Source organism: Oncorhynchus clarkii, chromosome 22, assembly GCF_045791955.1.
Source record: "Oncorhynchus clarkii lewisi isolate Uvic-CL-2024 chromosome 22, UVic_Ocla_1.0, whole genome shotgun sequence".
NCBI lineage: Eukaryota > Metazoa > Chordata > Actinopteri > Salmoniformes > Salmonidae > Oncorhynchus > Oncorhynchus clarkii.
In genome coordinates this window covers 44,618,486-44,645,042 of record NC_092168.1, presented here as the reverse complement: position 1 = coordinate 44,645,042, position 26,557 = coordinate 44,618,486, and the positions used below count along the sequence as shown (strand labels likewise).

The window sequence follows — 26,557 nt, the reverse complement described above, 5'->3', positions numbered from 1 at the left end:
CCATATCGGTTCTTAGTGAGCATCCTGACACAGTGATTAAACAGCCATAATGGTTCTTAGTGAGCAACCTGACACAGTGATTAAACAGCCATATCGGTTCTTAGTGAGCATCCTGACACAGTGATTAAACAGCCATAATGGTTCTTAGTGAGCATCCTGACACAGTGATTAAACAGCCATATCGGATCTTAGTGAGCATCCTGACACAGTGATTAAACAGCCATAATGGTTCTTAGTGAGCAACCTGACACAGTGATTAAACAGCCATATCGGTTCTTAGTGAGCATCCTGACACAGTGATTAAACAGCCATAATGGTTCTTAGTGAGCAACCTGACACAGTGATTAAACAGCCATATCGGTTCTTAGTGAGCATCCTGACACAGTGATTAAACAGCCATAATGGTTCTTAGTGAGCATCCTGACACAGTGATTAAACAGCCATAATGGTTCTTAGTGAGCAACCTGACACAGTGATTAAACAGCCATATCGGTTCTTAGTGAGCATCCTGACACAGTGATTAAACAGCCATAATGGTTCTTAGTGAGCAACCTGACACAGTGATTAAACAGCCATATCGGTTCTTAGTGAGCATCCTGACACAGTGATTAAACAGCCATAATGGTTCTTAGTGAGCATCCTGACACAGTGATTAAACAGCCATATCGGATCTTAGTGAGCATCCTGACACAGTGATTAAACAGCTCTTACCAGACAAGTGTTGTTGCAGCAAGGTCCGTCAGCGCAATGTGCACCATTAGCTAGGGAACACTTCTTACAGCAGTCCTTGTAGCACTCCTACAACATAGACGGCAGCACCAGTCTGACACTGCATTTGAACCATATTAATGAGATGTAAATAAACTAGTATTTAATAGTAACTTACTGTTCTATCTCCGCAGTCACACTCCTCTCCCACCTCAATGTATCCATTCCCACACTCTGTAGATTCAAACAGCTGCCCAAACAAACAGAATCAGAGGGTTATAACGGTATCTGAATGACTGGTTATATACAGCATCGCTCTTTTGATGTTCAGCTGTATGGCGACCGCAACGTAAACTACTCACCTTGGTCGGCCTGTTATAGAGACATGATCCACCGCCCTTTAGCAGGAACTCCTTGTAGTCTGAGATGCTGCACTTGGAGAACTTCCGGGGATGCTGGACCCTGAGGGGGAAAGGAATAGATCCACCTTTATCATCCAACTGTTCATTGACCATGTCCTAGCGTGAGAGTGAAAGGTGTGGCAGATGTTATTCACGTCAGGTGACTCTGGACCAGTGTGCAACAAGAGCCACTGTCAACAACACAAGCATGAAGTCAAGGCAACTTTCACATGCTACCGCAGGTCATGACCCTGCACAGCCTCTGGTGGCTGCAGATACAGCTCTATACATCCTGTCATTGGCCTACTATCATAGAGAGAGGCAGGGGCGCTAGGTGGTTAGCAGCTCATAGAGAGAGACCGGGGGGCTAGGTGGTTAGCAGCTCATAGAGAGAGGCAGGGGCGCTAGGTGGTTAGCAGCTCATAGAGAGAGACAGGGGGGCTAGGTGGTTAGCAGCTCATAGAGAGAGGCAGGGGCGCTAGGTGGTTAGCAGCTCATAGAGAGGGGTGGCTAGGTGTTTAACAGCTCATATAGAGAGGTTGGGGCACTAGGTGGTTAGCAGCTCATAGAGAGTGGTGGCTAGGTGGTTAGCAGCTCATAGAGAGGGGTGGCAAGGTGGTTAGCAGCTCATAGAGACTGGTGGCTAGGTGGTTAGCAGCTCATAGAGAGGGGGGGCTAGGTGGTTAGCAGCACATAGAGAGAGGCTGGGGCGCTAGGTGGTTAGCAGCTCATAGAGAGGGGTGGCTAGGTGTTTAACAGCTCATATAGAGAGGCTGGGGCGCTAGGTGGTTAGCAGCTCATAGAGAGGGGTGGCTAGGTGGTTAGCAGCTCATAGAGAGGGGGGGCTAGGTGGTTAGCAGCACATAGAGAGTGGCTGGGGCGCTAGGTGGTTAGCAGCACATAGAGAGGGGTGGCTAAGTGTTTAACAGCTCATATAGAGAGGCTGGGGCGCTAGGTGGTTAGCAGCTCATAGAGAGGGGTGGCTAGGTGGTTAGCAGCTCATAGAGAGGGGGGGCTAGGTGGTTAGCAGCACATAGAGAGAGGCTGGGGCGCTAGGTGGTTAGCAACACATAGAGAGGGGTGGCTAGGTGTTTAACAGCTCATATAGAGAGGCTGGGGCGCTAGGTGGTTAGCAGCTCATAGAGAGGGGTGGCTAGGTGGTTAGCAGCTCATAGAGAGAGGCTGGGGCGCTTGGTGGTTAGCAGCACATAGAGAGAGGCAGGGGCGCTAGGTGGTTAGCAGCTCATAGAGAGGGGGGGCTAGGTGGTTAGCAGCACATAGAGAGAGGCAGGGGGGCTAGGTGGTTAGCAGCTCATAGAGAGGGGGGGGGGGGGGGGTGTTGGATCCTGCGTTTTACATTATAGCCATTACCATATATATGATTGAATATTATCTGCTGTTAGCTTGTGTGGATGTATGTATGTGTTATGCAAAATAGCTGACTTGAAACATTGTTAACAGTTTCAGGGCCATGGGCCTTTCTCATGATGGAAAAATACAGAGTAGCATGGGGTTGCAGAACAAGCGGTCTTTTGTTAGATAACAGGAGCCAGGTGCGAGATAACGGTATGGAGCATGAGCGCATGGATGTTCTTCACAGCAACAGTTACATCTATCAACAGAAGCGCCAAGAGGCGGGGACCCGCCTGAGCGCCTGCAATAGGCTGAGCAAGTTTAAACCACGCCCAGTCTCTACTGTGATAGGCCAACAGACGGGTTGGAACTGTCTATCACAGTATAAAGAATACTGTTTACATACATCTTGTCAGTTCTCTGTTCTGCCCTGCGTGGTATTACAGAGAGCCTGTATATACGAAAGTTGCATTTGCCATTTATTACTTAGCTAATAAAAAATACATAGTATAAAATCGGTGACTCATTGTTATATTAGGTGGTTATCAGCACATAGAGAGAGGCAGGGGCGCTAGGTGGTTAGCAGCTCATAGAGAGGGGGGGCTAGGTGGTTATCAGCACATAGAGAGAGGCAGGGGCGCTAGGTGGTTAGCAGCTCATAGAGAGGGGGAGCTAGGTGGTTAGCAGCACATAGAGAGGTTGGGGCGCTAGGTGGTTAGCAGCACATAGAGAGGTTGGGGCGCTAGGTGGTTAGCATCATTACACATTTCCCTCAATAGAAATAATCTATTCTCTCTCCTAATAGGAGCTTTAATAATATCTGTTTCATAGTGTTATATTATCTCCCTCTCTCCTTTTCACTTTCTCTCTCACCCCACCTCTCTCTCTCCCCACCTCTCTCTCTCTCCCCACCTCTCTCTCTCCCCACCTCTCTCTCTCTCTCGCTCTCTCTCCCCATCTCTCTCTCCCCCCATCTCTCTCTCTCCCCACCTCTTTCTCTCCCCACTCTCCCCACCTCTCTCTCTCCCCACCTCTCTCTCTCCCCACCTCTCTCCCCAACTCTCTCTCTCTCTCTCTCTCTCCCCATCTCTCTCTCTCCCCCCCATCTCTCTCTCTCTCTCCGCCTCAAAAGTTTGGGGTCACTTAGAAATGTCCTTGTTTTTGAAAGAAAAGCATTTTTTTGTCCATTAAAATAACATAAAATTGATTAGAAAAACATTGAAGACATTGGTAATGTTGTAAATGACTGTTGCAGCTGGAAATGGCTGATTTTTTATGGAATACAGAGGCCCATTATCAGCAACCATCACTCCTGTGTTCCGATGGCACGTGGTGTTAGCTAATCCAAGTTTACCATTTTAAAAGGCTAATTGATCATTAGAAAACCCTTTTGCAATTATGTTAGCACAGCTGAAAACTGTATCTGTATCTGTATCTGGAGCATCAGCATTTGTGGGTTTGATTACAGGCTCAAAATGGCCAGAAACAAATTTCTTCTTTCTTCTGAAACTCGTCAGTCTAATCTTGTTCTGAGAAATGAAGGCTATTCCATGCGAGAACTTGCCAAGAAACTGAAGATCTCGTACAACGGTGTGTACTACTCCCTTCACAGAACAGTGCAAACTGTCTCTAACCAGAATAGAAAGAGGAGTGGTCAGGCCCCGGTGCACAACTGAGCAAGAGGACAAGTACATTAGATTGTCTAGTTTGAGATATCCCTTTGGGGTCACTTTCTCTCTCACCCCACCTCTCTCTCTCCCCGCAAAACTGACAGAGACATACCCAAAGCGACTTACAGCTGTAATCGCAGCAAAAGGTGGCGCTACAAAGTATTAACTTAAGGGGGCTGAATAATTTTGCACGCCCAATTTTTCAGTTTTTGATTTGTTAAAAAAGTTTGAAATATCCAATAAATGTCGTTCCACTTCATGATTGTGTCCCACTTGTTGTTGATTCTTCACAAAAAAATACAGTTTTATATCTTTATGTTTGAAGCCTGAAATGTGGCAAAAGGTCGCAAAGTTCAAGGGGGCCGAATACTTTCTCAAGGCACTGTATATATATCTGTCTGTGTGTATGTGTGTGTGAGGGGGCACATGTGACAGGGAGAGCGAGACATAGACAGAAACAGAGAGTGAGAATAACAGTAGTTCAGCAGCCCATTACCCAGTATCCTCCATAATGCAGCCCACCCAGGAGTCAGAGCATCCGCATTCCTCTGATAGAGAGAACAACACACAACATGTCCATCAAAGAAACATATGTGCCTAAAATTATTCCAAATTTAAAACATAGATTGTAAAATGAGATATTTCAACAAAAAAAAGGACTGCTTTGTAAATCTGTGAGGACATATATGAATGTGCAGTGATGAATGTGAGCTGGTCTGTGTACTTCTCTTTGCGGCTGGATCCCACTGGATGCCGAGGTTCTGTGCCAAGCTCTGGGAGAGTGACGAAGCCATAGTCCATGTGGTGCCATACTACAGGTACAAAACATTAGCAGTTACTAGTCTGTTCTGCCATAATAAAAAAAATATGATCCTGGACATTAGACTCACCTCGTTGACCCCTACTCCACGGCTCACAGAGCACATGCCCCCGAAGTACGCTACACTGCTTCGGCGATAGTGGAAGGTCACATTGCTGTGCATCGAAGAGACACAGAGTAACTATCAGACAGACACACAGACAGGCAGACAGACAGGCAGTCAGATACACAGACAGACAGGTGGACAGGCAGACAGACATATGCTGGACATGTGAGTGGTATTTCAGCCACCCTTGGAGGAAAAATGAAAGTGGATGGGAAAAGGTTGCTTTGTTGTTAAGAGGGCCTAGTCCTTTAACGTGATCTACTGATCTGGGAAGCCATAAAGAGGCTCTGTGTGCAAGAGATACTTACTACAGCATCAGTATGGGGTGGCCCTGAGGAACAGGGAGGAGAGAGCACTTACGAGAAGAGGTGCACAGCGTCAGCGTGTTGCTTGATGCTCTGCGCCCGGTACTTAGAGAAATCTTTCAGCATGTCCAGAGGCTTCACACTGATGGGAATCGGGTCCTTGTCCGACCAGATCTCCACGGCAACCAGAACCACCCGTGTGTGCAGGTGCTCCTTAAAGATCTGTCATCGGAGCGTGTTGGGGTAGTGGGAGAACACACAGAGAGAGAGAGAGAGATGGAGAGATCACAACACAGGAAGAGGAGAAGAATACTGGGTGTGAATGATCATCTGTACTGTCTGAGGACAGGACAGGACAGGACAGGACAGGACAGGACAGGGGAAACAGCACACTGAGAGCAGGGAAAGACATGGGACAGGACAGGACAGGACAAGATAGGACAGGACAGGACAAGACAGGACAGGGGAAACAGCACACTGAGAGCAGGGAAAGACATGGGACAAGACAGGACAGGACAAGATAGGACAGGACAGGACAGGGGGAACAGCACACTGAGAGCAGGGAAAGACATGGGACAGGACAAGACAGGACAGGACAGGGGAACAGCACACTGAGAGCAGGGAGAGACATGGGACAAGACAGGACAGGACAGGGGAAACAGCACACTGAGAGCAGGGAGAGACATGGGACAAGACAAGACAAGACAGGACAGGAAAGCACACTGAGTCAGGGAGAGACATGGGACAAGACAGGACAGGACAGGACAGGACAGGACAGGACAGGACAGGACAGGACAGGGGATACAGCACACTGGGAGCAAGGAGAGACACGAGACTGTTATTCCACATCCCAGCTACACAGAGCAACAACAAGCACAGTGATACAGTGTATAATCTGAACATAACAGACACATGTATGGGGCCGACTGAGGGTACAGGAGACTGAGGGTACAAGAGACTCAGATTACAAGAGACTCAGATTACAGGAGACTGAGGGTACAGGAGACTCAGATTACATGAGACTCAGATTACAGGAGACTGAGGGTACAGGATACTCAGATTACAAGAGACTCAGATTACAGGAGACTGAGGGTACAGGAGACTGAGGGTACAAGAGACTGAGATTACAGGAGACTGAGGGTACAAGAGACTGAGATTACAAGAGACTGAGATTACAAGAGACTCAGATTACAAGAGACTCAGATTACAGGAGATTTGAGATACAGGAAACTGAGGGAACATGAGACTCAGGGTACATGAGATAAGTAGTGTATGACACATGAGGAAGTGGTCAATTCTGGGTTCTACCTCTAGGGGAACTTCAATATAAATGGTAAACAGCTGTTCTCAACAAAAAAATACATATACATTTGATCAATTAATCTGTAAATTCAACGTTTAGATATACTTGTGTTTTGCAAACACAATAATTGATTAAGCTATGATTGATTCAACTATGATTGATGATTGATTCAAATATGATTGATTCAACTATGATTGATTCAACTATGATTGCATTGAAAATATTATTTAGTCACACAAGAGCCAGATAATTAGAATCAGTTCAACATTATTCTAGATTGTTCTGATGGACACCCTGAAACATACACCAGAAAGAAGAGGTGAAGGTCTGAATATCTGCAGTTAAATAAAAGTTTAAAAAATAAAGAATAAGAAGAATCAGTTCTCAGAGCCAACTGAAGATGTTACTCACAGCATCAACAAGGTTCACCACTGACTTGGCAGAGTTCCTGGTGTGCTGCTTTGTCTTGAGTCGCTTATACTGCAGACCACACAAAAACAATAACACAAATGTTATTCAAAACTATTATTAAGGGGAACATGAATCAATTCTCATACAAGCTTCTACAACACCCTTTTAGAAAATACATAACAAAATACATGTTGATTTTTGATGGTCCACACCAACAATTAGAATAAGCCTGGTGTTTTCACATCTGGACGACGGTTACGTTAGCTAGGATATGAATCATGCATATCCACCACCACATTCAACAGTGTTGCATTCTCTTGTGGGTGTAGCTGGCTAAGCATAGGACACGAGAGGAGGAAAAACAAGTCTCCTTGGTGTTGACGGAATGCTGTCGAGACTCTTAACAGTAAAATAATGAAACATCGCTGAAATATTCATTCCTGTTTCCTGTCTTCTGTTTAGATAGTGTTGCTTGGCTTTTGAGGGCTCATACCATATTATGGTCACTGACGATCATAATCTCCAAATACTTCATCTCCTCAAATACATTCCTAGGCATCTGAAAAAGCCACAGATTAGTTCACTTTCATAAGACACAGCAATGGCAGATTTATAGAGGATGAGAAGAAAATAGAGAATTATATGAGGCCACATAGCACACTAGGTTATAACATGAGGCTACATAGCACATTAGGTCATAACAAGAGGCTACATAGCACACTATGTTATAACATGAGGCTACATAGCACATTAGGTCATAACAAGAGGCTACATAGCACACTAGGTTATAACATGAGGCTACATAGCACACTAGGTTATAACAAGAGGCTACATAGCACACTAGGTTAGAACAAGAGGCTACATAGCAAACTAGGTAATAACAAGAGGCTACATAGCACACTAGGTTATAACACAGCAAGGGTAGATGAACAGTAGGAGGAGTGCGTTACAGTAAGGTTAGGATTACAGTAGGGTTATTGTTACAGTAGGATTACAGTAGGGGTTCAGTAGGATTACAGTAGAATTACAGTAGGGTTACAGTAGGGTTAGGGTTACAGTAGGGTTACAGTAGGGTTAGGGTTACTGTATGGTTACAGTAGGGTTATAGTAGGGTTACAGTAGGATTACAGTAGGTTTACAGTATGATTAGTGTTACAGTAGGGTTATAGTAGGGTTAGGGTTACAGTAGGGTTACAGTAGGGTTAGGGTTACAGTAGGGTTACAGTAGGGTTAGGGTAGGGTTAGGGTAGGGTTAGAGTTAGGGTATGGTTACAGTAGGGTTAGAGTTAGGGTATGGTTACAGTAGGGTTAGGGTAGGGTTGGGGTAGGGTTAGAGTTAGGGTATGGTTACAGTAGGGTTACAGTAGGGTTAGAGTTGGGGTATGGTTACAGTAGAGTTACAGTAGGGTTAGAGTTAGGGTATGGTTACAGTAGGGTTAGGGTAGGGTTAGAGTTAGGGTATGGTTACAGTAGGGTTAGGGTAGGGTTAGAGTTAGGGTATGGTTACAGTAGGGTTAGGGTAGGGTTAGGGTAGGGTTCGAGTTAGGGTATGGTTACAGTTGGGTTAGGGTAGGGTTAGGGTAGGGTTAGAGTTAGGGTATGGTTACAGTAGGGTTAGGGTAGGGTTAGGGTAGGGTTAGAGTTAGGGTATGGTTACAGTAGGGTTACAGTAGGGTTAGAGTTAGGGTATGGTTACAGTAGGGTTGGGGTTAGAGTAGGTGGAGTGTTTTACAAAATCCCTTTAAGGGACTGATGAGGTCACAGACTTACAGCCCGCTTTTTCCTGCGCTTCAGCCAGGACATGTCGTCCAGCTCCGAAAGCAGCCGCTCGTCCTTCACTAGAGAAACACGGGAACACAGAAACACAATAGCACGGGTTGATAAACACACTGAGGTCTACGCCAGGATACCGATGCCACCATGCTGGGTTCTGTGGTTCTGTGTCAACAGTCCCAACCTGTTAATTTACCTTCCACTCTACAAACCAAATCAAGCGCAACACAGGGTGTTTGAACGTATTTGACATCATGTACTTGACCCAGATGAGGGGAATCTAATGTCAGCGTTAGTAGGAGAGGTTCTGGAAGACCAGGTAGACAGGCCATGAGAGTGTTGATGTAAAGTGGTGGAGGGCGGGTGGACGTTATGCAAGATCCAAGATGGCAGTCAGATGCAGAACACCTTACCCAGTTCCTCTGAGTCACTGTTCCACTGGAGGCTGGGCATCCTGCGCAGTGAGTGGGGCCGTGCGGCTGTATCCTGTGAGGGAAAAACCATCAACAGGCCGTCAACAGGGGTGTGATGAGGGTGGAGGGAACAGGGAACAGGGGTCAAGTTACAGAAGAAGAGGGTATCGGAGGGTATTCCCATTCCACTGTATAACAAGGCACATGATCAGGTTTTCACAGCTACAGAGTCAACATTAATCAGTAAATAAAATGGAATACTTGGCTACCCGAAAAACATTATCATTACATTACCATGATCCTTTCCATTACAATTAATCTTTCCATGATCATTATCATTCCATGATCATTCATCTTTCCATTATAATTATAATTTCCATTATCATTATAATTCCATTATAATTTCCATTGTTATTAATCCTTTCCGTTACCATTATCATTATCCTTTCCATTGTCATTCCATTATAATTATCATTTCCATGATCATTATCCTTTCCATTATCATCATGGACCTTGAATGGGATACGGTGTTCTGGGCTTGTGTGACTTTAGAAAAAGATCATTGAGAGATTAGTGAGGCAAAACATACAGCACTTTTGTTTGGGGTTTTTAGGCTGGGTTTCTGTACAGCACTTTGTGACATCAGCTGATGTAAGAAGGGCTTTATAAATACATGTGATTGATTGATGATTAATCATATGTCCTTCATTATAGCACACCATGGACTTCCTTCAAAAACAAGATTGCCTTTGACAATGAAGTATCACTTTTCACTAGATAACCTAATGTGCCTTTACTGTAAAACGGAGGCTTTAGTAAGGGTAAAGGAGGCTTTAGTAAGGGTAAAGGAGGCTTTAGTAAGGGTAAAGGAGGCTTTAGTAAGGGTAAAGGAGGCCTTAGTAAGGGTAAAATGAGGCTTTAGTAAGGGTAAAGGAGGCTTTAGTAAGGGTAAAGGAGGCTTTAGTAAGGGTAAAGGAGGCCTTAGTAAGGGTAAAGGGGGCTTTAGTAAGGGTAAAGGAGGCTTTAGTAAGGGTAAAGGAGGCTTTAGTAAGGGTAAAGGAGGACTTAGTAAGGGTAAAGGAGGCTTTAGTAAGGGTAAAGGAGGCCTTAGTAAGGGTAAAGGAGGCTTTAGTAAGGGTAAAGGAGGCTTTAGTAAGGGTAAAGGAGGACTTAGTAAGGGTAAATTAGGCTTTAGTAAGGGTAAAGGAGGCTTTAGTAAGGGTAAAGGAGGCCTTAGTAAGGGTAAAGGAGGCTTTAGTAAGGGTAAAGGAGGCTTTAGTAAGGGTAAAGGAGGCTTTAGTAAGGGTAAAGGAGGACTTAGTAAGGGTAAAGGGGGCTTTAGTAAAGGTAAAGGAGGCCTTAGTAAGGGTAAAGGAGGCCTTAGTAAGGGTAAAGGAGAACTTGGTAAGGGTAAAGGAGGCTTTAGTAAGGGTAAAGGAGGCTTTAGTAAGGGTAAAGGAGGCTTTAGTAAGGGTAAAGGAGGCTTTAGTAAGGGTAAAGGAGGACTTAGTAAGGGGTAAAGGAGGCTTTAGTAAGGGTAAAGGAGGCTTTAGTAAGGGTAAAGGAGGCTTTAGTAAGGGTAAAGGAGGCTTTAGTAAGGGTAAAGGAGGCCTTAGTAAGGGTAAAGGAGGCCTTAGTAAGGTTAAAGGAGGCTTTAGTAAGGGTAAAGGAGGCTTTAGTAAGGGTAAAGGAGGCTTTAGTAAGGGTAAAGGAGGCTTTAGTAAGGGTAAAGGAGGCTTTAGTAAGGGTAAAGGAGGCCTTAGTAAGGGTAAAGGAGGCTTTAGTAAGGGTAAAGGAGGCTTTAGTAAGGGTAAATGAGGCTTTAGTAATGGTAAAGGAGGCTTTAGTAAGGATAAAGGAGGCTTAAGTAAGGGTAAAGGAGGCTTTAGTAAGGGTAAAGGAGGCCTTAGTAAGGGTAAAGGAGGCTTTAGTAAGGGTAAAGGAGGCTTTAGTAAGGGTAAAGGAGGACTTAGTAAGGGTAAAGGAGGCTTTAGTAAGGGTAAAGGAGGCTTTAGTAAGGGTAAAGGAGGCTTTAGTAAGGGTAAAGGGGGCTTTAGTAAGGGTAAAGGGGGCTTTAGTAAGGGTAAAGGAGGCCTTAGTAAGGGTAAAGGAGGCTTTAGTAAGGGTAAAGGAGGTGTTAGTAAGGGTAAAGGAGGCCTTAGTAAGGGTAAAGGGGGCTTTAGTAAGGGTAAAGGAGGCCTTAGTAAGGGTAAAGGAGGCTTTAGTAAGGGTAAAGGAGGCTTTAGTAAAGGTAAAGGGGGCTTTAGTAAGGGTAAAGGGGGCTTTAGTAAGGGTAAAGGGGGCTTTAGTAAGGGTAAATGAGGCCTTAGTAAGGGTAAAGGAGGCCTTAGTAAGAGTAAAGGGGGCTTTAGTAAGGGTAAAGGAGGCTTTAGTAAGGGTAAAGGAGGCTTTAGTAAGGGTAAAGGAGGCTTTAGTAAGGGTAAAGGAGGCCTTAGTAAGGGTAAAGGAGGCAAAAGCGATCCTAGCAGTAGCACAAGTAGAGGTAGAACAATGTTATTTGTGTAGCAAAGATTGTTAAAAACCTAAATGGAAGGAAGAACTTACAATTGAGTGAGTCTGTTGCAAAGGCTCCATTATATAGAGATAGAGTCCATCGTCAAACATTCCGCTGTCAGGCAAAGGCAGGGGGAACGAGAGGCAAAGTGAAGAGAGAAGACAGTCAATACTGAGTCAATAGCAGCTGTCGAGAGCACAGATGAATCTCCACACATATTCCAGGCACGGATTATTATATATACAACTGCTGCTGTTCCTTCACTTACTGCAGCCCATTGCAGGTAGACAAGGCCACGTGGGAATCATCTTTCCCCCTCACCTGGCCGTGGTAGTAACAGTGTTCACCACCCTGAGGGAACACAGAAACAACACTTAAACAGCACTTAAACAGCACTTAAACAACATGTAAACAACACTTATACAACACTTACACAACACTTATACAACACTTAAACAACACTTATACAACACTTACACAACACTTATACAACACTTAAACAACACTTATACAACACTTACACAACACTTATACAACACTTAAACAACACTTAAACAACACTTAGACAACACTTAGACAACACTTAGACAACACTTAAACAGCACTTAAACAACACTTATACAACACTTATACAACACTTATACAACACTTAAACAACACTTAAACAGCACTTAAACAACATGTAAACAACACTTATACAACACTTATACAACACTTATTCAACACTTAAACAGCACTTAAACAACATGTAAACAACACTTATACAACACTTATACAACACTTATTCAACACTTAAACAACACTTAAACAGCACTTAAACAACATGTAAACAACATGTAAACAACACTTATACAACACTTACACAACACTTATACAACACTTAAACAACACTTAGACAACACTTAAACAGCACTTAAACAACATGTAAACAACACTTACACAACACTTACACAACACTAATACAACACTTAAACAACACTTAGACAACACTTCACATCACAGCAACCTAATGTGGAGAAGATGGGGGGACATGATGATTAGAGCACCACTCCAGTGGTCTTCTACAAGACATTCAACAAACAAATATATTCACATACTAATCCATCTATACAATCTGGAATATGCTTCAGATGAAGTACCTTTGTGTATTTGCTGCATTATTGCAACTGTGTTGTAGTACTGTTTATTCAGTTGGGAGGACTATACTTTTCTCCAATACAGTGCATCTTCTGCAGCCTGGTTAACGAAATCAGCCCACATTTAGAAATAATACATTTCGGGAGTGTGGGTTGTGTCTGTGGGCCTCAAACTTGACTGTTCTCTTCAGACCTCAATGGTCCACATCTCTCTCTCTCTCTCTCTCTCTCTCAGAAAGAGCCACCATCCCACGCTGCATAGCTACTGCAGAGCGCCAGTCTCTCCTTTCCCTGTCACGTGATCTGGATTGCAGCCAGGCAGGCAGGAGAGGCAGGAGGCTGCAGGGGAGCGGAGTGGAGCCATGCTGAGTCAGCTAGCTCCACTGTGCCCAGCCTAGCCCTCAGCCCCTCAACCCCTCAGCCTAGACCTCAGCCCCTCAACCCATCAGCCCCTCAGCCATCAGCCTCTCAGCCATCAGCCCCTCAGCCTGATCCTGATTCAGCAATACCAGTGGCAGTTCCCTCTCCCCTCTCTCTCTCTCTCCCTCTCTCTCTCCCTTCTCTCGCTCTCTACCATCCCTCCCTCTCAAACTCTCTTTCTTTACCATCCCTCTCTCTCTCTCTCTCTCTCTCTCTCTCTACCATCCCTCCCTCTCACACTCTCTTTCTTTACCATCCCTCTCTCTCTCTTTCTCGACCATCCATCCTTCCTCTCCCCATCTATCCCTCCCTCCCTCTCTCTTTCTCCTTTCTCTCTCTCCCCTAGCTCTCCCTCACTCTCTTTCTTCATCATTAAAACAGAAACAACACTTACGCAACATCAGGATGAATCAGATTTGAACATCAGAATGAATCAGATTTTAACATCAGAATGAATAAGATTTTAACATCAGGATGAATCATATTTGAACATCAGGATGAATCAGATTTGAACATCAGGATGAATCAGATTTTAACATCAGAATAAATCAGATTTTAACATCAGAATGAATAAGATTTTAACATCAGGATGAGTCATATTTGAACATCAGAATGAATCAGAATTGAACATCAGAATGAATCATATTTGAACATCAGGACGAATCACATTTGAACATCAGGACGAATCACATTTGAACATCAGGACGAATCACATTTGAACATCAGGACGAATCACATTTGAACATCAGGACGAATCACATTTGAACATCAGGACGAATCACATTTGAACATCAGGACGAATCACATTTGAACATCAGGACGAATCACATTTGAACATCAGGACGAATCACATTTGAACATCAGGACAAATCACATTTGAACATCAGGACGAATCACATTTGAACTGATGATGCAAACTGGCACCACATACTGTATTTGATGAAGTTAGGTAATGCTAATCAACACGAGCTATATTAGGACAGATCAAGACCAAGTGGATAAATAACATCACAGTAGAAATATAAAAGTACCTCTCTGTACTCTACATGGACAATGGCCGCCATAGTATTGATTTGAATGTCTGTGAACTCCAGAAGTCCTGTAGACATGGTACAACTGAAAAGTCTTTAAGCGTTTTGCTACATATTACTTTAACTATCCACTTGTACTTTGATTGGCCCTAATCAGCCCCCCATAAAACAAACCAATCCATTCTTTACCAGCTGTAGGCCCTGTGTCTTCCACTGGGAACCAATTAGGCTCCGCCCGTAAAAGAAGAAAAAAAGGTAAATGAAAACAGGAACCCAAACAGAGTGAGTGTTCTGACTGGAGATGTTACCTTCGATAGAACAGGTTTACCCTCCTCATAGTGGATCTCCACATAATCCGACGACAACAAGTCACTGGGAAGTAGAAAGAGAAGGGGGCGTGGGTTAGTATCTGTTGTGATGACCTGCTGCCCTAACCATCTGTGGTCTGATCGAGAACCGTGACTTTCCTTGTGGTTTACACAGAGAGGTTCATCCTGTTTAACAGCTGAACAACATTCAACAAGCATCACAAACCTTAATCTTATTCAAACCCCACAGTCAAATACACCCACGTCAACCTAAATACACCCACCCACATCATCTCACAGTTAAAGGTAGCTTAAACGTTGCATTCTGTGCAGCTATAGGAGGACTAGGTAAGATTCTGCATCAGCAGGTAAGATGCTGCATCAGCAGGTAAGATGCTGCATCAGAGGGTTAGATGCTGCATCAGTAGGTTAGATGCTGCATCAGGGGGTAAGATTCTGCATCAGTAGGTAAGATGCCTCATCAGCAGGTTAGATGCTGCATCAGGGGGTAAGATGCTGCATCAGTAGGTTAGATGCTGCATCAGTATTTAAGATGCTGTATCAGCAGGTAAGATGGTAAGATGCTGCATCAGCGGGTAAGATTCTGCATCAGTAGGTTAGATGCTGCATCAGCAGGTAAGATGCTGCATCAGTATTTAAGATGCTGCATCAGTAGGTTAGATGCTGCATCAGCAGGTAAGATGCTGCATCAGTATTTAAGATGCTGCATCAGTATTTAAGATGCTGCATCAGCGGGTAAGATGCTGCATCCGTAGGTTAGATGCTGCATCAGTATTTAAGATGCTGCATCAGTATTTAAGATGCTGCATCAGCGGGTTAGATGCTGCATCAGCAGGTAAGATGCACCAGATCCTTTTTGTGGAGCTGCCGTGCTTCAACACCTGCATTGCTTGCTGTTTGGGGTTTTAGGCTGGGTTTCTGTACAGCACTTTGAGATATCAGCTGATATACGAAGGGCTATATAAATACATTTGATTTTGATTTTGATTTAAAGACTATACCAACAATACATTATAAGATAGATACTGTAGGTATAACACAGTAAGGTACATACTCTGAAACCGTTTGAAAATCAGTCAACACACAGTGGTGACAGCCAGCGTACAAAATGGGATCCAGAATTCATCACCAAGCTGTAATTTACAGAGCCAACCAGTGAAGTGCTCGTTGGAGTTCAAAACAATGTCAAATCTATTTTAACCTTTGAAAAACATTTAAAGCAAGAAAATATCTAAAACAATGTTTCACTATTTCACAAATGCATTGATTCGAAAGAAAATCCATGACAGACAAAACATAGAAAGAACATCAGCAACAGGCATGACATTGATATAAGACATATCCCCTTTCAACATGGTGTCAATGAAGCATGACATGATAAATTATTGTTTGAGGCCTTTGGTTCACCTTGAGCCCCCGCTGTCCTCCAGGCTGTTCCCACCGTCTGACTCAGCAAGCCATGCCACACCACACAGTTACACACAGTCAATATGTTAGCTGACCACTGACTTCAAGAGACTGCCATTTCTGCCACAATGGCACTTTTCAAGGTAACCTTGTAGATCTAATTGAACACACCCTCCCACCCCTGGACATACAGCACCGTTTGCTGCAGATAAGTAGAAACAAAATAATAAGAAAAATATTTTTAAATGTGTGTGTGCCTGACATGTTTTGAGCAATGCTCAGCGAGTGGGCAGGAAGTCCTGTACACAGTTAGGTGTAGAGAAGGAGAGGGATAGAGAGAGAGAGGGATAGAGAGAGAGAGAGAGAGAGAGAGAGAGAGAGAGAGACAGAGAGAGAGAGAGAGAGAGAGAGAGTGTCAAAGCACCAGTGAAGGGCTATTTTTAGCTTGATGGATGAGACTGGGAGAGAGCGAGAGAGAGAGAGAGAGAGAGAGAGAGAGATGGGGAGAAAGTGAGAGAGAGAGAGAGCGATAGAAAGAGGGGGGGAGTGCAGCATTGCAGAGTCTGGTGGGCTGGATCAGTGGAATGCAAAGATGTGTGTGTGTGTGTGTGTGTGTGTGTGTGTGTGTGTGTGTGTGTGTGTGTGTGTGTGTGTGTGTGTGTGTGTGTGTGTGTGTGTGTGTGTGTGTGAGTGGAGTGTGGGGAGAAGGGAGGCCGGAGGAAGTACACGTCGCAGTGTGCAATGTGCAGTCAGTGTGTATGAGTGTTTATGTGTGTGTGGCTAAAGAGGAGGGAGTCCTTCCCTGAGGTCTTTGAGTCCACAGGAGACTGACAATGCAGTGTTAGAAGAGAGGGGGAGACCAGAAACTGCAGGAGGTTCTGGGGCCTAGCACCGGACCAGCTCCAGCCCAAATTCACTGACACGTGATGCTGTCATTGCTATGTCTCTGACACATGGAAATAATCAGCTCTGCTCAGAATTGAATAGTGATGCTATGGGAGAGGGAGGACAAGACTGTTCTGCAGCCAAGACCCAGACATACTGAATGACTGAAGCAGTCCCAGATCAATGCTTATTAAAACACGGAGGTATTATGAGCCCCAAAAAATACTCCATCTACAATACATTAAACCATCCGCATATAGGGGTTCTATGAAAACTGTATTGGATAAATCCATTTGAATTCAATCACTTTTTAACAGCATCCCTTTTGATTTAAACAAAACTTTCCATAAATGTTTGCAAGTGATAGAAGGAAAAATCGATAAAGTTACATATCGGGATAGTATTTTTGACGATATGTTGTATAGTTTTGACAATATCGCAACATTATTTTTGTGCTAGTAGGTTGGAACTGCACTGAAATTTTCCTTCATAGCTTGCTCCATATATTTTTTTTAACTGAATAAAAGTTTTGGTCCCATGTTGGTCCCATGTTTCATGAGCTGAAATAAAAGATCTCAGAAATATTCCATACAAGTACGTACAAAAAGCAAATTCCCAGTCAAGTGAAATCCATAGATTAGGGCCTAATGAATTTAGTTAAATTGACTGATTTCCTTATATGAACTGTAACTCAGTAAAATCTTTGAAATTGTTTCATGTTGCATTTATATATTTGTTCAGTGCAAATAGGGAGCCAATTTGTTTTCAGCACTTTCATTTCCTTGTCTGAACAACATTTGTTTTTCTCATGGCTCTCTCTTGTCCCTCCGCAGCAGACATGTAGTCAGCAATATGTTTTGAATATCGAATTGCAATAAAAGCCTCCTGAGTGGTGCAGCGGTCAAAGGCACTGCATCACAGTGCTTGAGATGTCACTACAGTAGCCAGGTTTGATTCCAGGCTGTGTCAGAGACCCATAGGGCGGCGCACAATTGGCCCATCGTCGTAAAGCTGGGGGGCTTTACTTGGCTCATTGTGCTCTAGTGACTCCTGGAGCTATTAAGGGTTGCTGCTAACTAGCTCCATATCAAGCTATTACACAACATGCCTACCACTTTGAAGATGCAAAATATTTTTTTTATTGTGGAACAAACAAGAAATAAGACAAAAATACAGAAAACTTGAGAGTGCATAACTATTCACCCCCCAAAGTCAATACTTTGTAGAGCCACCTTCTGCAGCAATTACAGCTGCAAGACTCTTGGGTTATGTCTTTATAAGCTTGGCACATCTAGCCACTTGGATTTTTGGCCATTATTCAAGGCAAAACTGCTCCAGCTCCTTCAAGTTGGATGGGTTCCACTGGTGTACAGCAATCTTTAAGTCATACCATAGATTCTCAATTGAATTGAGGTGTGGACTTTGACTAGGCCATTCGAAGACATTTAACTGTTTCCCCTTAAACCACTCGAGTGTTGCTTTAGCAGTATGCTTAGTGTCATTGTCCTGCTGGAAGGTGAACCTCCGTCCCAGTCTCAAATCTCTGGAAGACTAAAACAGGTTTCCCTCAAGAATTTCCCTGTATTTAGCACCATCCATCATTCCTTTAATTCTGATCAGTTTCCCAGTCCCTGCTGATGAAATATATCCCTGCATGATGCTGTGGGATGGGATGGTGTTCTCGGGGTGATGAGAGGTGTTGGGTTTACGCCAGACATAGCGTTTTCCTTGATGGCCAAAAAGCTCAATTTAGTCTCATCTGATCAGAGTTTCTTCTTCCATATGTTTGGGGAGTCTCCCACATGCCTTTGGGCGAACACCAAATGTGTTTGCTCGTTTATGTCTTTAAACAATGGCTTTTCTTCTCGCCACTCTTCCATAAAGCCCAGATCTGTGGAGTGTACGGCTTAAAGTAGTCATATGGAGAGATATTCCAATCTCCGCTGTGGAGCTTTGCAGCTCGTTCAGGGTTATCTTTGGTCTCTTTGTTGCTTCTCTGACTAACGCCCTCCTTGCCTGGTCCGTGAGTTTTGGTGGGCGGCCCTCTCAACAACTATGTCCCTGACCTGTTTGGAGAGCTCCTTGGTCTCGCTTGCTTGGTGGTACCCCTTGCTTAGTGGTGTTGCAGACTCTGGGGCCTTTCAGAACAGGTGAAAATATACTGAGATCATGTGACACTTAGATTGCACACAGGTGGACTTTATTTAACTAATTGTGTGACTTCTGAAGGTAATTGGTGGCACCAGATCTTATTTAGGGGCTTCATAGCAAAGGGGGTGATAACATATGCATGTGTCACGAATACCACCGAAGGTGGCTCCCCTTCCTGTTCGGGTGGCGCTCGGCGGGCGTCGTCGCCGGTCTACTAGCTGCCACCGATCCCTTTTTCCTTTTTGTTTGTTTTTGTCTAATTGTTTTCACCTGTTCCTTGTTGGGGTTTTGGGATGGGTGTTATTTAAGTTAGTTTAGCCCGCTGGTGTTTGTGCGGGCTTGTTGTGTTTGTTACGTTTGTGGTGTATCGTCGGTTTTGGGTTTTCGCTGTCCGGGTGTGTGTAACTAGGTTTTGGGTTTGTTTTTGCACCTGTGTTTTAGGGCATTCACCCATGTTTGGACCTGTTACTTTGTTAAGAACATTAAAGCGTTTTTTTCCCGTTTACTTTGCTCTCTGCGTTTGACTCCTCACCCATCGTTACAGCATGCACCACTTTTCCCATTTTTTATTTTGGGAAATTTCTTGTTATATTTTTTTTCATTTCACTTCACCTATTTGGACTATTTTGTGTATGTCCATTACATGAAGTCCAAATAAACATCCATTTAAATTAGAGGTTGTAACGCAACAAAATAGGAAAAACACCAAGGGGGATGAATACTTTTGTAAGACACTGTATATCTATCTTAACGAGGACTATCCTGAAGCTGTGCGCCAGAAGAGGAAAGAACTGATCCTGTCATGAAAGCTGCCAGAGCGTGTGGGTTGACATGGCCTACATCCGCTATGACAGGCTCATTGTCAAACCTCCCTCCCAGAAGCCTGGAGGGGATGAGAGAGCCAAGCCTATGGTTTTCGTATCTTCAACCCCGCAGCACGCACACACACACACACACACACACACACACACACACACACACACACACACACACACACACACACACACACACACACACACACACACATATATTGATTAATGGACTGCTGAATGTATATTTTTTATTTTGCTTTGTTTGCTCTTTTCAGTATTATGTCTATCTCTGATAAGGCCCTCAGGAAACGGCTGAAAATAGCCCATATGAATATATCTAGCCTTAGAAATAAGGTTCATGAAATCAGTAACTTGCTAGCATCAGATAACATTAATATATTATCCATTTCTGAGACTCACTTAAATAATTAATTTGATGATACAGCAGTAGCAAAACAAGGACATAACATCTATAGAAGAGACAGAAATGCTTATGGGGGAAGTGTTGCTGTATATATTCAGAACCAATTCCATGTCATACTTAGACAAGATCTTATGTCAAGTCTTATTGAAGTGTGGTTGCAGGTTCACTTGAAAGCCTTTTCTTTTGGGGTGTTTCTATAGGCCACCAAGCGTGAACATTCAGTCTCTAAATTATATTTTTGAAATGCTTGAAAATATATGTTACGTAAACACAGAGGTCTACTTTCTTGGGGACCTGAATATTGACTGGTTTTCATCAAGCTGTCCGCTCAAGAGGAAGGTTCTTACTGTAACCAGTGCCTGTAATCTGGTTCAGGTTATGAATCAACCTACCAGGGTGTTTACGAACACTACAGGAACAAGATCATCCTCATGTATCGATCACATTTTTACTAATACTGTAGAACTTTGTTCTAAAGCTGGATCACAGAATAGTAGCCAAAGTTCAAACTGCTGGTCCTTAAATAATGTATAAGAGATCGTACAAAATATTTTGCTGTGACTCTCAACTTGTTAGGGGTTCCGCCTCGACAACATCCGCTGAAAAGGCAGATTGCGAAATTCAAAAATATTTTTTAGAAATATTTAACTTTCAAACACTCACAAGTGCAATACACCAAATTAAAGCTTGACTTCTTGTTAATCTACCCCTCGTGTCCGATTTCAAAAATGCTTTACAGGGAAAGTACACCATATGATTATGTTAGGTCAGAGCCTAGTCCCAAAAACATATACAGCCATTTTCCAGCCAAAGCAGAAATAGAGATAAAATGAATCACTAACCTTTGATGATCTTCATCAGATGACACTCATAGGACTTCATGTTACACAATACATGTATGTTTTGTTTGATAAAGTTCATATTTATATCCAAAAATCTCAGTTTACATTGGTGCTTTATGGTCAGTAATGTTGTGCCTCGAAAAACATCAGGCACATTTTCAGAGAGCCACATCAATTTACAGAAATACTCATAATAAACTTTAATAAGAGATACAAGTATTATGCACAAAATTATAGATATACTTCTCCTTAATGCAACCGCTGTGTCAGATGTTTTTAGACTTTACGGAAAAAGCACACCATGAAATAATCTGAGTACAGCTCTCAGACAACAAAACAAGCCAAACAGATATCCACCATGTTGTGGAGTCAACAGAAGTCAGAAATGGCATTTTAAATATTCACTTACCTTTGATGATCTTCATCAGAATGCACTCCCTGGAATCCCAGTTCCACAATAAATGTTTGATTTGTTCGATAAAGTCCATCATTTATGTCCAAATACCTCCTTTTTGTTTGCGCGTTTAGTACACAATCAAACTCACGACGCGCGGGCAGGTCCAGGTGAAAGTTCGGACGAAAAGTCATATTACAGTTCGTAGAAACATGTCAAACGAAGTACAGAATCAATCTTTAGGATGTTTTTATCATAAATCTTCAATAATGTTTCAACCGGAGAATTCCTTTGTCTGTAGAAATGCAATGGAACGCAAGCTAACCCTCACATGAACGCGCGTGATCAGCTCATGCCACTCTAGCAGACCTCTGACTCATTCAGCTCCTATTCCCCCCTCCTTCACAGTAGAAGCATCAAACAAGGTTCTAAAGACTGTTGACATCTAGTGGAAGCCTTAGGAAGTGCAATATGACCCCATAGACACTGTATATTCGATAGGCAATGAGTGGAAAATCAACCAACCTCAGATTTCCCACTTCCTGGTTGGATTTTTCTCAGGTTTTCGCCTGCCATTCGTTCAGTTATACCATATATATCATTCAAACAGTTTTAGAAACTTCAGAGTGTTTTCCATCCAATACTACTAATAATATGCATATATTAGCAACTGGGACTGAGGAGCAGGCCGTTTACTCTGGGCACCTTTCATCCAAGCTACTCAATACTGCCCCTGCAGCCATAAGAAGAAACTGACTGTTAGAACTGTTAAGGCTCCATGGATTGATGAGGAATTGAAAAACTGTATGGTTGAATGAGATGGGGCAAAAGGAGTGGCTAATAAGTCTGGCTGCACATTTTACTGCAAATTGAGAAATTAAACTCAACAAAAAGAAGAATAAACTGTATTATGAAGCCAAGATCAATGATATAAAGAATGTTGGAAAAAAAACTTTGGAGTACTTTAAGTGGAATTAGGTGCAGAAAGACGTTCAACTCCATCTTTCATCCAATCAGATGGCTTATTCATCACAAAACCATTTGATGTTGCCAATTATTTTAATGATTACTTAATTGGAAAAGTGGGCAAGCCATTGTATTCATGCATTGCAAGTTTGAATTCTGTAAAGTTATTGTGGGAGAGGTCAAAAAAGTATTGTTACTGGCATTGACAATTGACAAATATGGAAAGCTACTGAGGATGGTAGCTGACTCTATAGCCACTCCTATCTGTCATCTTTAATCTGAGCCTAGAGGAAAGTCATTGTCCTCAGTCCTGGAGGGAGGCCAAAGTCATTCCACTACCCAAGAGTGGTAAAGTGGCCTTTACTAGTTGTAACAGCAGAGCTATCAGCTTGCTGCCAAGTCTTAGCAAACTGTTGGGGAGAAATTATGTTTGACTTACTACAATGCTATTTCTCTGTAAACAAATTAACAACAGACTTTCAGCATGCTTATAGAGAAGGGCACTCAACATGTACTGCACTGACACAAATGACTAATGATTGGGTGAAATAAATTGATAATAAGAAGATTGTGGGGCGCTGTACTGTTAGATATTATTGACCATAATCATAACCATAACCTGCTGATGATTCAACCATTTTACGCATCAGCAACCAGAGCTAATGAAGTCACTGAAACCCTTAACAAAGAGTTGCAGTCTGTTTTGGAATGGGTGGCCAGTAATAAACTGGTCCTGAACATCTCTAAAACTGAGAGCATTGTATTTGGTACAAATCATTCCCTAAGTCCTAGACCTCAGCTGAATCTGGTAATGAATGGTGTGTCTCAATCCACCACATCTGCTGGTATCGCCCTTCCCCATCTGCTGATATCTCCCTTCCCCATCTGCTGATATCTCCCTTCCCCATCTGCTGATATCGCCCTTCCCCATCTGCTGATATCTCCCTTCCCCATCTGCTGATATCTCCCTTCCCCATCTGCTGATATCTCCCTTCCCCATCTGCTGATATCTCCCTTCCACATCTGCTGATATCTCCCTTCCACATCTGCTGATATCTCCCTTCCCCATCTGCTGATATCTCCCTTCCCCATCTGCTGATATCTCCCTTCCCCATCTGCAGTGGAAGGTGGCAAAGCTAGAGCAGTGTTTGTCAGACCGTGAGACATCCCAAAAGTCTGTTTTCTTACAAAAAACGTTAAAATTATCTATATCTATATATATTTCCCTCCGTGGAAAGATGAGAGTCTCACCAACACGACGGCATTCTCCGTTTTGCTCTACGACCCCCCCACAGCCGATCTGCCAACTTCTGTCTGTAGGTTCTGAACAGTTTGGGCTACACACTAATATGACCCCTCTGTGGAAAGGTGAGACTCCCATGAACATATCGGTTGTTTTTGCTCTAGGACGACCACAGACCTCACAAGTCTCGTCTGAAGGTCCCCCGGTACCAGTTGAAAAAATGTATGAAAGTATACAGTATAATCAAAAATCTAAATAATTCAACTTTGAGCACCTTCTAACTGATAAAAGTCACTTTCTGAGCACTTTTTCGGTGGGCAAATATGTATGAAAGGTTTTGTTGAAATCAAAAGGGGTGCTGTCAAAAAGGTATTGAATTTAAATGGATTTACCCAGCATGCTATGCTGTAATGACAATAAAACACCATTCTCCACAAAAGGGATAGTTCTGTCACGTTCTGACCTCAGTTCCTTTGTTTTGTCTTTGTTTTAGTATGGTCAGGGCGTGAGTTGGGGTGGGCAGTCTATGTTTGTGTTTCTATGTGGGGGTTTTGAGTTTGGCCTGGTATGGTTCTCAATCAGAGGCAGGTGTCGTTCGTTGTCTCTAAATGAGAATCGTACTTAGGTAGCCTTTTTCCACCTGTGTTTCGTGGGTTTTTATTTTCTGTTTTGTGTGTATTCACTAGACAGGACTGTTTCGTTTGTGCGGTCTTCCTAGTTGTTATTTTGTTTAGTGTTCCGTTTTGATTATATTAAAAATCATGAACACTTACCACGCTGCACCTTGGTCCTCACCTTCTTCCACCAACGATCGTCCACCATCGTTACAAGTTCACCCAAACTACAAAATTAAACCTTGGTTTTCTTGCCCTGTAATATGTCTATGGAAAAGGTATGACAGCAATCCATGCTTTGGTTTCATTTTCCTGACACTGTTTCCAAATGCTAACATTTAATGGCACAAATCCCATTCAAGTCATGATACCAATATTCACCATTTTCGCTGGTCGTGTCCACATCGTCCGAAAGTATCTAAAATTGACTGTGAAGCTCAACAATGTCACTTATAGATGATATGAACATGATGCACCAAAAAAATGCTAATATATCAGTCGCATGACTTGAATGGGATGTGTGCCACAAATGCTTACAGGGAAAGAAATCGACATGTCATTTTGTAATTTGGGTGGACTATTCCTTTAAGAATATGAAACTCCATTATGCTGAAAATATGTTCTCCAGGTGCAATAGTGACAGGTAGCAGTGAGAAGGGGGTAGAAGTTGTGCCCATTGGAGGGTTGCAGACCTATCTATATTTAGATCAGCACTGTCGCAGCTACAACAGTGAACACAATTCATCCTACCCATAGACACAGACAACGAAAAACATGCACCAAAGTAAGCTCACTCACAAACAATGAAGAACAACATAGAATCTGGTCACAAAGCACAGCTTCTCTTCTGCAGATTGACATAGTTAATCATTAAACAGACGTTCTTATCCAGAGCGACTTACATGTGCAATTAGGGTTGTTGAGCCTTACTCAAGGGCACATCAACACATTTATTTTTAACTAGTCGGCTCAGGGATTCGAACCAGCGACCTTTCGGTTACTGGCCCAACACTCTTAACCACTATGCTACCTGCTGCCCTGCCGCCCAGGTCGTTGTCTAATTATAATCTGATCAAAAAAACACTTGTGTTCTTGCTTAAACCCTATTGTTCAAAGCCTGTTGTGCAATTGTGAGTGTTGGGACTGAGAGTAACAGCAAAACTAGTTTGTGTTGTGAGGACCGGACATGGTTAAGTTCTCAGGTCAGGGACAGGACTTCAAGCCCTCATGTCTCTACATGCTTCCTGCTGTAGTTTACTGTGTGTGTGTGTGTGTGTGTGTGTGTGTGTGTGTGTGTGTGTGTGTGTGTGTGTGTGTGTGCGTGTGTGTGTGTGTGTGAGGGCCAGGTGCTAATCTATACACCCAGCTACATAGTTCAAGATTACATGGCTATAAACTACCACAATCCCTACTCCCTCTGGAATGACAGTGATTAAGGCATAGTGGACCCATGGTCAAACGTCTCCAAACAGAGTGCCAACATCTGGCCCCTGGCAATCAGGAACATCAACCCTCTTCCTCTGACAGCATTGATCCACATGACCACTTCCCCTATCTCTACTGCTATCCTTCACATGGTCATCAAACCACACCACCTTCACATGGTCATCAGACCACGCTACCTTCACATGGTCATCAGACCACACCACCTTCACATGGTCATCAGACCACGCTACCTTCACATGGTCATCAGACCACACTACCTTCACATGGTCATCAGACCACGCTACCTTCACATGGTCATCAGACCACGCTACCTTCACATGGTCATCAGACCACACTACCTTCACATGGTCATCAGACCACACCACCTTCACATGGTCATCAGACCACGCTACCTTCACATGGTCATCAGACCACACTACCTTCACATGGTCATCAGACCACACTACCTTCACATGGTCATCAGACCACACTACCTTCACATGGTCATCAGACCACACTACCTTCACATGGTCATCAGACCACACTACCTTCACATGGTCATCAGACCACGTTACCTTCACATGGTCATCAGACAACACTACCTTCACATGGTCATCAGACCACACTACCTTCACATGGTCATCAGACCACGTTACCTTCACATGGTCATCAGACCACGTTACCTTCACATGGTCATCAG

The 26,557-nt window shown here is 43.3% G+C and overlaps 1 protein-coding gene across 2 annotated transcripts in view; it reads right to left on the bottom strand.

Moving 5' to 3' along the window:
- The window catches only part of LOC139380332 (disintegrin and metalloproteinase domain-containing protein 23-like), a 44,366-nt gene that overhangs the window by 12,941 nt on the left and 4,868 nt on the right, over window positions 1-26,557 (bottom strand). For both annotated transcript variants that reach the window (XR_011628435.1, XM_071122947.1), the window contains exons 4-17: window positions 14,674-14,737; window positions 12,047-12,129; window positions 11,829-11,892; window positions 9,264-9,336; window positions 8,848-8,915; window positions 7,571-7,636; window positions 7,078-7,146; window positions 5,419-5,585; window positions 5,023-5,107; window positions 4,857-4,944; window positions 4,629-4,680; window positions 1,071-1,170; window positions 887-958; window positions 712-798 (exon numbers count right to left, since the gene is read on the bottom strand). Coding sequence is in view for 1 of the 2 variants with exons in the window: in XM_071122947.1 (XP_070979048.1) it covers window positions 712-798; window positions 887-958; window positions 1,071-1,170; window positions 4,629-4,680; window positions 4,857-4,944; window positions 5,023-5,107; window positions 5,419-5,585; window positions 7,078-7,146; window positions 7,571-7,636; window positions 8,848-8,915; window positions 9,264-9,336; window positions 11,829-11,892; window positions 12,047-12,129; window positions 14,674-14,737 (1,138 nt within the window). In the remaining variant the exon portion in view is untranslated. The remainder of the gene's footprint in view (window positions 1-711; window positions 799-886; window positions 959-1,070; window positions 1,171-4,628; window positions 4,681-4,856; window positions 4,945-5,022; window positions 5,108-5,418; window positions 5,586-7,077; window positions 7,147-7,570; window positions 7,637-8,847; window positions 8,916-9,263; window positions 9,337-11,828; window positions 11,893-12,046; window positions 12,130-14,673; window positions 14,738-26,557) is intronic.